Source organism: Notothenia coriiceps, unplaced genomic scaffold, assembly GCF_000735185.1.
Source record: "Notothenia coriiceps isolate Sejong01 unplaced genomic scaffold, NC01 NC01_scaffold00004413, whole genome shotgun sequence".
In the NCBI taxonomy this organism is placed as follows: domain Eukaryota; kingdom Metazoa; phylum Chordata; class Actinopteri; order Perciformes; family Nototheniidae; genus Notothenia; species Notothenia coriiceps.
This window is the reverse complement of record NW_011337114.1, coordinates 243,287-255,450: the sequence shown is the minus strand read 5'-3', so window position 1 is coordinate 255,450 and position 12,164 is coordinate 243,287. Positions and strand designations below refer to the sequence as shown.

The 12,164-nt window shown below is 42.6% G+C and overlaps 1 protein-coding gene across 1 annotated transcript in view; it reads left to right on the top strand.

Moving 5' to 3' along the window:
- The window catches only part of LOC104942270 (nck-associated protein 5-like), a 17,519-nt gene that overhangs the window by 4,515 nt on the left and 840 nt on the right, over window positions 1–12,164 (top strand). Inside the window, exon 3 of the mRNA XM_010767476.1 lies at window positions 7,347–7,351. Within this exon, the coding sequence (XP_010765778.1) occupies window positions 7,347–7,351 (5 nt within the window). The remainder of the gene's footprint in view (window positions 1–7,346; window positions 7,352–12,164) is intronic.

The following is a 12,164-nucleotide window of genomic DNA, read 5'->3' as shown; positions in this document are numbered from 1 at the left end:
GCTTTCTTAAGCGTCTCAGGTTTTAAGCTTTAAGCCACCATAAACACCACTGGCAAGTAAACCTGTTTCTCAATCTGTGAAGGTTCTTTAAATAAAAGAAAATAGGGTCACTGTTACCTTCCAGTGTTTCTCATTCTGAGTTTACATTGATTTCCTTCTGATGTATAAGCTGGAGTTTTGTTCATCCTGCGCTTGCGTCCAAAGGAGGGAAACTCACGCTTGCTGTGGACGTGTGCTCCGTTCTTATGATCAGCTCTGTGATGAACTACGTGAAGTGTTTCCATTGCTTCCTTCGTCAGCTCGCGAGTCAAGTTTCCTGTATTGCAGCCGTTTGCTTCTCAGGCTTAGGGAGTAACGTATTACATCAGGGCTCGACATCAACGACTGCCCGATGGCCCGGGGCCATCTAGTATTTAGCTCGGGCAATAAAGCCTCATCTGCTGGTGGCCCGATCGGGCAATCTTATTATGCCAGTATCATGCAGCTCGCGGATCCAGTAATGAGTGACCCGACAGTAAATCTAAACATATCTATAACTAGTTACGGTAGTTTGAGAGGTAATTAAAATAGCTACGTGTGATATTCTAACCTGAAGTGTGTGTTTTGTTCCGCTCACCGCTGCATGTGATCATGCAGAGCTGCGTGTCGACTCGTCAGCAGCAGCTGATCTCTCTCTCCCGTCAGATTAGACTTCACTCGCGTTTATGTCCATATCGATCAGATCCAGCTAGTTCTAGCTAATGATAGGACTACCTGCTTATTAAAAGACACATAAACAATAAGCGTTGCTATGCAACTGGGTGAGGCCACAAAGTATAGCGCAGCATTATGCATTTGTTTACATGCCCACCGGAACCCCGAGGCATTACCAACAGATCAACGCACAATCAACCCATACAGGACATCTCTTTCTCCACATTAAGTGTTAGACATTAGAATTGGACTATTCTTGTCTGTCACATACTCTTCTTGTCTGTCACATAAGTGGCGCAAGTTGCGCAACTGATGTGGTATTGCGCTAAGGGGACATATATTTTGACCGGACACTTTGACCGGAGAGATTTAGATTTGCCGGTCTTCAGCATATTTTACCGGTCGTAGTCCGGTAATTACCGGCTAACGGGAACTCTGGTGTATGTCATTTTAATGGTTAATCTCAATACACACACATTTTTTTTTAAATAGTTTTATTCCACTGTTTAATAACCTGTTCAATACAAACATGCCACTTGTAAAAATGAAATAACATTTCTGTGAACCGATATTTGTTTAGTGAGCTTATTAGAGGATGTTCCCTTTGATTGTAAAATGTCAATNTGTGTGGTCCAGGTGAATCTGCGGCCCCCTGATGGCCAGTACATCAATGATGTGGCCCCCACCACCATCAAAGTTGCCCATCCCTGATCTAGATCATCACTCCATGATAAGAACTCGCGACTTTATAAACAAAAACAGACATCACAACACATGGCGCTAGGTAGCGAACACACGGCATTATTTCTTACCTTCGTCGGTGTCTGATCAAAAGTTGTCTTTAATGGCATTAAAACGATAAAAAAAACGCTGCTGAAGGTTAATCCATGGGTTAATCCAATGTGTCTGTGTCACTTTGAAATTATTTCTGATAATCCATAAACAATAAACCTAGTTTTAAGTTTTCAGATTTCAGAGCATGAGACAGGTTTCGCTTCAGGCAAACTGCATGCGCGTAGCCCCCACTTCGCAATGGTAACATTGGTGTGTATGTGGAAATCCCCCTTCGATTCTATTGGCTCTAACGGTTAAAAAGAGATGTCAATCATCAAAATCGACCAATGGGTTCCAGAGAAACGGCAAAAACACCCATTTCCACCCAAATGACCCCAGAGGTGGAGTTTTTTTTGCTAAACCTCTCTAAAAAGGGATGTCATCTTGATACAGGGTACTTATTATATGTCCTAAAGCTTTTAGTCTACCATACCATCATTCAAGGGTGGTTTTCAGTACAAAATTATTTTTGGACGGACACTATCATTTACAGTTTTTTTACTATGTTCAATCTGAATTTTCTTTAAAATATATATTGATTCTGACTTTTCTACATCCAACTCACAGGTTTATCATTACTTTGAGAAAAAAGATTATTAATTTTCCCCTTTTAGAAGTGTAGTTAAGGTCATTTGTTCTGGAAATGTCATTTTCGAGCCTGAGACCTGAAAAATAGGCTTGGGGCCTAACAGGATAATCCTACATTCATTAAGATTAGCTTAGTTTAGCATAAAGACTGGAAACAGGAGGAGAAGATATTTAAAGTCAATAGAATTTTATTGTGGTTTATGTGCCAAACATTGGGGGGTATTTTTTCACAAATGGGATTTGTGTCTGACTATTGTAAGAAGTGATGAAGCAGGTATGTTGCTGTAGTCAATCCCAGTTGACATTGCGAGAGGCTCGGTACATTAAGGACCGCCCACCAGTCAATAACAGGGCTGAACTTGAACAACATCCTTCAAAAACGTATTTTCTCATGACCGAAGGGTTGGGGCAGCATTGTCTTTTCACCTACAAAATGTTCACCATCACTAACTATTGCACACTTTGGATCAATCCGGGTAAGCAGGATGAGCAAACCCATATATGTTGGTGTAAAATGTGACTAAGCAGGTATGTTTTTTTTTTAATACACTTAAAGACAAATAAAACTAAAGCATGTCAAATGACATTGAAAAATAGAATCCTAAAACCAAAACTGCAGTAAACTTTCAAAATGTAATCTGTGTGTTCGCATTCACCCTTCATACTGTATGAAGAGAAATCAATATAGATTTAACATTTAAAATCTTAATTAAGGTAGCTGTCTGTTCCACTGGGCCTGATACTCCTTTTTCCCTCTTTTCTACAGCTTCTAAAATGTCAGCACATAATCATGTTCCTGTCCAGATCCATTTGTCTTCTATAAGTGGCTCAGCAAACCTTAACCTGCTTCTCTATTATACCTACACCGCTTGGATAGATACAGCAGTTAGCACTAACACACATGTTCTTTTTGCTCTGTGACCACATCTGCCTGTCCGCCAGCCACCCATGATACTTGGCAGGCTTTCATTGGCGCTTTAGCAGCACGATTGGCACCGTCGGCACAATGCTAAGGCATCGGCCAGCTGTAAGCCCAGATACTGATGTACAAACACAGGCACTGGTCCCAGTTAACATGGGTAATCTGCAAGGTTTCTAGAGCAGCAAAGTTCAAAGACAAACATGGCTCATGTCCAAGACAGGAGATACACTGCACATACCTAATAAACTCAACACACACACTTGTGCTTTCTATATCTGCTGGTAGAACTGATTCAACCTGTACCTCCCAAATATGTTTGTACAATAGTAAAATACAAAGAATTCCCCTGAGGCATTCATGTAATTTGTAACCCAACTTTTGCCTAAGATACCTTTTCACTGGCGCCTTTAGAGCACTAGTAAAGAGGAAACTGCAGCTATAAAAAAAGACATTTAAGGTGTAACTGCAGGATTGATTCCTGAACAATATATATTTCTATTGTCTTTCTTTTCAAATATTTTCATCAAAACACAGCACTGCTGTGACCTCACACGCAGCACAACAACTACAGATACAGGTGGAGAACAGATGAAGTGCAGCAGGAAGTATCTCTTTTAGCTGACAGCTGTTGAGCACATCAAGAAATCTTTATTAGTGAAATTAATTTTCAAATTTAGCAAATGTGCCATCTTACAATTAGTATGTCTGGTTGACTTTATTTTCCATTTCTACTTTCCTACGTGCTCTCAGCCTTATGGCACTGACAATCTCTATATAGATCTGCCTGTTTGTTTTTACTTCTCACTCCCATTCTTCCTACAGATGAACTGTCATATCCCCTCCACTGAGCATCAATCCACTCTCTGCAATCTGTCCCAAAGTTAGTGACGCCAAATCCATGACGGCCTCACTCAATCCACATTTTCCACCCAATGGAAATTGAGGACACATAAACCAAACTTTGCTTGGATATGCACATTCTGTTCAAACTCATCAATCAGGCCTTGTGGGAGCTTCTGTGCTCCAGATTGGTTTTTAGCTTTCCAGTGAATTGATTGAGAAATAGAAACTTAAAGTAATGTGTTTGCCAATAAGTTGCCTCACCAGCTTGATTTGAAATGGCATTTGGGTATCTCGACGACCTTTACCTACAATCGCAAAGGTTTTTTGATGCTACTTTGGGGCACTCCTACCTTCTCTGTTGGAATTATAAACTATGAAACTAATTTAAAAGACTCCTGGATATTACCTGCTACTGTGAGAAATAGAAGTTTATGTAAAGCAAGGAGAGTAAGTAAGTGAGAGAACGGGTGGTGAGAGAGAAATCTAGGCAGTGAGAGTAGAAATCTAGAGGGGGGGTGGTCGGGGGAAGAGCTGCAATTCAAATGCTGCAATCTGACAGAATAATTTATTGCGTTTCTGCAGCTTGGTAAATAGTTTCTGATAAATGGAGCAAGTCACACTGAACTGTTATCAAAAAATGAGAAGGGAGTCATGCCAATTGAGAAAATATATAGCAATAATCTGAACTATCTATCCATCCAATCAGCTGTACCAATCATTGTTGAGGGTCATGGGGGAGAGGGGCTGTAGTCAGTTGACATTGGGTGAGAGGCTGGGTACATCGTGGACCGGCCACCAGTCAATCACAGGCTGAATTTGAACTACATCCTTTCTATAAGTTATTTCACTATGACTGAACGGTTGGGGCAGCATTGTCTCTTCCTGTACAAAATGTTTATCATCACTAACTATTGCACATTTTGGATCAAACCGGTGAAGCAGGATGAGCAAACCCATATATGTGTTGCTGTATAGACATGAGTAAACAGAATATTTAGGTCATTGTGATTGAATTTCAACCTCAAAAACATTAAACAGAATAAGTTCAGTTGAGGACCTCAAATCATTTTTTGAAAGCTCTACAAACAGCTTACATCAACTGATTCTAATTTTGAATGCATAAAATATAAAAAGAACAATGTTTCCAAACTTAAAACACAAATAGTTTTCCATCCTTCTTCCTTCAAACATCAAAAGAGATTTAGATAATGATTAATTTTAATAATAAGTATAAGTATTCAAAAATGTAATTGAGGGCTGCCACATATTCAGCATCTTGCTGACAAGTTTGTTTACATGATGCAGGTCACCTCTGATGTTCAGCTTTTCAAATGTTTTAAAGCAGGGAGTAGACTCTCTGTTGGTTTAACCTTATAAATAAGAATCAATTGGCAGACTCAACGAGGGGCTTTCTGTGCTTTGTCTAGTTAATATTTAAATAGGTTTGCTTCGTGAGTTGGCTGGTTTGCTATTGGAATGGTTCTGCACATTCTTTCATGTCTCTGTAATACAGTGGTCGCCAACCAGTCGATCGCGATCGACCGGTCGATTGCGAGTGGGGTGCGGGTAGATCGCGGACCGTTAAAAAAAAAGTAACAAAAGAAAGAAAAATAAAATAAAAATAATAATGTTTGAAAAATACGTTTTTAGATGTAAACCTATCATCCACCACCCCGTTAGCAGGTGCCACTTGATTGACGTATATTTGAGACACCTCATAAATATAATACATTAACCGTGACTTTTACGTGAATCTGCATCATGACACTAGAGACGTCATGGAACTCCGCAATACTCCGTGTTCAGTGAATGCAACAGAGGTACAAGTCTCCGTGACCCATCAGAGAGTTGCATGGAATACACGTGTGCTTGTGTCATTAGCTCGGCTACTGTGTGTGGTGGCATAGCCTTAAACTAATGACCGGCGACAAAGCAGGTTCACAGAACACAATCAGAAGACTTCGCATGCGTAAATTACACGCGCTCAGTGCTTGTATTCGTCATTCTCTGAGACATCAGAGACTCTGACTCGATGTTGTTGTTGTGTTACCGGACGCTAATTTATATACTGTCGAACTAGTATTCACCCCGCTCTTTGCGCAAACACCTGTTGAGCTGAGGGGGTTAGATTAGCCTGTGACAGAGTGTGTGTTTCGCGGCTACGCTGATAGGGTTGTTGCCGATACGCATGGATGCTCTCTCACGTGGGAAAACAATGGACTAATCTTACTTCTCTCTGTTGTCCTTTCCAGGACATGCTTAACCTGTTAAAGATATTTACTCGTGCAAATGACAAGGCTACAACTCTCTTCCAGACATTTCAAAAACACTTGTTCGAGCTATTTTACAACAATCTTTTTCACCCGCCTTTCCAAAACACTTGTTCCTGGGTGTAGTTACCTGTCATTTTGTCACGATATTAGTTTAACATGGATCTCTCCTGGAAATGGACATATCTGTGCATTTCCAGGAGATGTTCAATGTTTAATGATATCGTGCAAGAGATGATCAGGCTACAAACTCTCTTCATGACGTTTAAAAACACTTTCCCCGACCATTTAAACATTATTTCTGGCTTGTAAAGTGCGGGTGATGAGCCGTCGGATAGTATCAGACCTATTTAGAAGTGTACCGGGAGAATGAGAATATCCTCACAGAAGGGGTTGGTGGGTGCCGTGAATAAGGGGCCAATATGGATGCCGGATGGGCGGACGTCGTTAAAGCCACCGCAAAATCCACCCCCTTTTAGGCGTTACCAGGGGCATGAGTTCTGCTAGGGTGATCATCTGGGTTTAGATCCGTGGGGAGTGCTTAACGTCCGGGGGGCCGGGATCTCACGGTGCACGAGGGTTATGTGTTTTGTCTCTTCTGTTTGTCCGGAGGTCTCAGCGTCCTTTGGGCTCTGTGAGGCTAAAGAGAGTTGGTTTCCCCCGGTCTACTTTGATGGAAGACTGACATGAGCAGAGTGTGCATGTGAGGGAGCCGTGCTGGAGCTGCTTCGGGTGTCGGTGTGTGAGGGCAAAGCGAGGTGTTTTCCCCGGTCTATTTGATGGAAGGACTGACATGAGCTTGAGTGATGCAGATAGTGAGGGAGCCGTGCTGGAGCTGCTGAGATCGGGGGGTGTGGTGAGGGTGAAATGCGGAGGTCGTTTTCCCTAACCATCTCACGGTCTATTGATGGAAGACTGACATGAGCAGAGTGTGCATGTGAGGGAGCCGTGCCTGGGCTGCTTCGGGGGTGTGGTGAGGGGCTAAAGCGAGGTGTTTTCCCCTGGTCTATTTGATGGAAGACGACATGAGCAGAGTGTGACATGTGAGGGAGCCGTGCAGGAGCTGCTTGGGGGTGTGTGAGGGGCTTAAAGCGAGGTGTTTTCCCCGGTCTATTGATGGAAAGAACTGACATGAGCGAGGGTATGTGAGGGAGCCGTCGCTGGAAGCTGCTTCGGGGGTGTGTGAGGGGCTAAAGCGCAGGTGTTGTTCCCCCGGTCTATTTGATGGACAAGACTGACATGCAGCAGAAGTGTCATGTGAGGTTAGCCGTGCTGGAGCTGCTGGAGCTGCTTCGGGGGGTGTGTGAGGGGCTAAAGCGAGTGTTTCCCGTGTTCTATTTGATGAAACTGACATGAGCAGAGTGTGCAAGTGAGAGCCGTGCTGGAGCTGCTTCGGGGGTGTGTGAGGGCTAAGCGAGTGCTGTTTCCCCGGTCTATTTGAATGGAAGACTGACGATGAGCAGAGTGTGCATGTGAGGGAGCCGTGCTGGAGGCTGCTTCGGGGTGTGTGTAGGGCTAAAGCGAGGTGTTTTCCCCGGTCTATTTGATAAGACTGACATGAGCAGGATGTGCATGTGAGGGAGCGTGCTGGAGCTGGCTCTCGGGTGTGTGAGGGCTAAAGCCGAGGTGTTTTCCCCGCGTCTTTTGCATGGAAGACGGACATGAGCCAGAGTGGCATGTGAGGGAGCCTCTGTGCCTGGAACTGCTGGAGCTGCTTCAGGGGGGGGTCCCGCTAGCACCGGTCCCTCTCTCTCTCCCTCTCTCTCTCTCTATCACAGTAAATGCTCTTATTTGTCGTGATGCAACGCGCGATCTCAAGGACGACCGAGCTGGAAGTGATCTCCAGCCCACGTGTATTTCATGCAACTCTTCTGATTGCTCTGTGCTGTACTGTTGTCTGTGTTGACATTGCACTGAAGCACGTGAAAATGAGCATGGACTGTGAGCTACGTTGAGACCGATGCCTGCTGGAGTGCTGGATCTGCTTCGGTGTGGTGTTGAGGTGCTAAGCGAGGTGTTTTCCCCCTGGTTAGTTTGATGGAGGACTGACTATGAGCAGGAGTATTGTGTCATGATGAGGTTTCACGTAGCGCGAGATGTATTTATATTATTGGAGGTGTCTCAATATACGTCAATCAGAGTGGCACCTGCTAACGGGTGGTGGATGATGGTTTCATCTAAAAAACGTATTTTCAATGGTGAAAGGAGAGGCCGTTGCTGGAGCTGCTGGAGCTGCTTCGGTGAGTGTAGTGATGTTGTATGGTGCTAGCTGTATTTCTTTTGTTACTTGGTGTTTTAATCTCCGCGCTCTACCCGCGGCTCCTCATTCTGACATGGTCGAAAGGCCGGCGTGACGATACAGACAGATGAGCGGAAGAGTGTGTCGCGGCGCGTTAGGCGCGGCACACTAGCGTATTTAGCATGCGATATTTTACAGTGAAAGATGTGCGAGGAACTCACATATACATCCAATAGCAATCACCATATGCTGCCTACCTACACCCGATAGCGGGGGGCAAACCTTTTAAATGTAGCTGTCATCTTATAAAGAACAAAAGCACATCCAAGCAGACCAAGGCCGCCTCGGTCTGTCCACGTCCCAGCAACTTGATTTCGGTACTCTCATATGGCGGTTAAACCAACGAGAGTCCTACTCCGTACCGCCTGGTATTATAACTATCATGGAAAGAGTCTGCTGACATGACACAATCCATGACGGGTGATCACCTAGCACTCATGGATGAGACCAAACTGGGTCTAGACTCACGATTATATCAAGCCACGCATATCGCTCCGCAGACACCATCAAATGTTTACATATATTCTAGCCGGTAGATCACTCTTACATGGTGTAGTGTGATATAATAGGAAAATCATGTCTGAGATGTAGAATCTCTTTGATGTTTGAGGAAGAAGGATGTGACGGACGTATTTGTCCCTGCGCTCTATAAGGTTGGAAACATTGTTCTTTTTATATTTTATGCAGTTCAAAATATCGATTGATTCTGCCCGTTGATTTGTTGTATGTTTTATAAGACCTAGTTGTAGTGACAGACTTGCACTAACAACACATGAGCGGTTGTGACCTGCGCTGTCGTCACAACCATAGTGAACACTACTAGTCAGCTCTCATAGATTTACATGACTTTTCTGCTAGTTTTGTAATAATTCACTAGATATCATTATAACAACTATAATATATTTCCACATTCTGTAAAAATCCGCTTTCTTGCCCTTGAATCATACATGTTTTTCTAATCAGTTATTCCGTTATACTGGCGCGCGAGGAGACGACTGCGGACAAGCACTATGTTTCCCGGCTTGCAAACATTTATCCTGGGTAGATAATAATCAATTTGTTCCGCCTCTTTCCGAGCACCTCTGCGCTGCGGATTAAACAGGCATGAATGCACTTTTGAACACTCATTTACCACCGTCATATGGGTCCCTAACACAGTTGCACGACAGTCTGGAGCTCTCACTGGGCCCTTGCACAGGCTCCAGTCTCGTGCGTTTTAACGAAACGGAACGGAGTTCCGCTCATTTGCCAGTTCAAATGTTAGAGCGGAAGACGCCAGACTCCGGTGCGCATCAGGCGCTGTCGATTAAAACACCTAATGCGCTTTAGCGAGCTCACGCAGGGCCAGAATTCCTCTCCTTTCCGGTTACAAATGATGACGCAGCCGGTGTTCCTCTGAGTCTCCGCGCCTGCTCAGAGACTAATTTCTGGGTAAAAAAGCCATGTGCCGCCCCCTGATCTCTGCATGTGTGTGTGCCTGTGAGTCTCTGGCTACTGTCCACATGCCCGCATTATGGGCACTAGGGCGGAAGGGCCGCGGACCAACTTTCATGTTTGTTATTATGTATATTGTTATATTATTGTTATTGGTATTAGTATGTATACTGTGTACTACTGTTTTTGTAAAAGTCATGTGATTTATCTAAACTAAGTAATAAAACATGAATATGTGACCCAGCTCTATACGAAATCAGTCGGAAGGTCGCAACGGCTCATTTAAAAAATAAACGTGGGATTTGCATAAAACTATTTTTTCGGGGTTCGGGTGTTTTGTTTGATTTTAAACAAACAAAAGTCTGGCTTTCAGGAATATGAAACATTTTATCCAAACTCACTACATAGAATACATTCTTTAAGCTTGTAAAGGCGAAGATGACAGGCAATGGCTGCTCTTCCGCAGCGCCGCTCCCCCTCCCTCCGGCAAAACATTATGAATGTAAGCGTAGAGTAATTCATAAATAACACGCAGGGTCCGTTACAGTTTTGGTTCATCTGATTTCTAATTATAAACAAGTCTTGCTCTAATATATTATACTGTTCTGCATAATAGTTATGATTATAGATATCAACTTTGAATGCTTGTACGGTCATATATTTACAAGCGGGGAGAACTTGATGTTGTGTGTTAGTAAATTAACTGTCACAGCAGGCTATATCAACTAGTCCGGTGTTTCTCGTGTGAGTGTTCCCCCGTGGAAATCATAACGCTAATACACACAATACGCAAATACATCAAACACACAACACTATTATATCTACATCACAGCACCGCTGAGCTGTTCCCCTATGATCATGCAATCTGCAAACGATATTAAATATTTTTCTTCCCTCCGTAGTTTTGATCATTTTGCTCCTAGCTAATAAATCAATAAGATCGATTGTCGATTCCATGGAGGAACGAGACAACTTTGAAGGCTTTTTCTCATGAATTTGATGACTCTTGTGACAGTCATTTATTATTAATGTGATCATATTTCGTCTTATATTGGAGTACAAATAACAATTCTTTTGCTGATATCATTATGGAAATCTTAGAATACTGCCTCTTTCCAGCAGTGTATTATCATACCTAAAATGTGTTTTCTTTCGGTCAATGCTACTGAATTTCGATAGAGCAGTCACATTATTTAACTCTGAAGTGTCTCCAGGTGGTCATAATTACTAGTGCCGAGGTGTCATCGGTATATTTAAATCAATGTACCAGGATTCAGAACTTCGTTTCCCGGCTTGTTAACAATCGGTTGTTTTTGCTGTTCTGTGGGTTATACCTATTGACTATAATCACAATTGTCCTCGCCTAAAACGTTATCCTTATGGTCTGTACCTGCCATTTGTCTAATGGTAATATTTAACATTGATCTCCTTTCCTGAAATGATCTATTAATCTGTGTGCATTTTCCTGGGTAGATGTACATGTTTAAATTTATTTATCCTGCATACAATGATCAGCTAAAACGCTCTTCCATACGTTTAAAAACACTTCCTGTATCTATTTTATAGTACAATCTTTTCCGCCGCCTCCTATAACACTGTTCCTGGTATCTCTGTTCATTTGCACGATAGCATGTTAACTATTGTGAATCTCTCCGGTTAATTATGGTTATCTATATTCTGTTCTTTTGCACTTTCCAGGATATGAATGTTCATATGTTAAATTGATATCGTGTCAAAATGACAGGCTACACTCTCTTCGGCCAGACTATTAAAAACTACTCGATCTTATTTATACCAATCTTTTTCCACCTCAACACTTTCCTGGGTATTAGCCTGTCTATACTTGGCCTCGATATCATTGTGAACATGAATTCTCCTGGAAATGGATCCATATCTGTGCATTTTCCAGTGAGTATGTCAATGTTAAATGATAATCGTTGCAAATATGACAAGCGTACAACTCTGCTTCCATAGCATTTAATTAAACACTTTTCCGACTATTTTAAATCAACTTTTCCCCGCCTTTCGAAACACTTGTTCCTGGGTATAGCCTGTCATTTTGTTACGATTATTCATTAACATGGAATCCTCCTGGAAATCGACATTATTCTGTGCATTCAGGATGTGATGTTCAGTATGTTAAATGAAGTATCGTGCAAAATGACAGGCTTACAAACTCTAACTTCCAGACTTTAAAATCACACTTTTCCGACTATTTTAAAAACTTTTCCCCGCTTTCAATGCATATCTTGTCCTGGTTTATAGCCTGGTCATTTGGCGA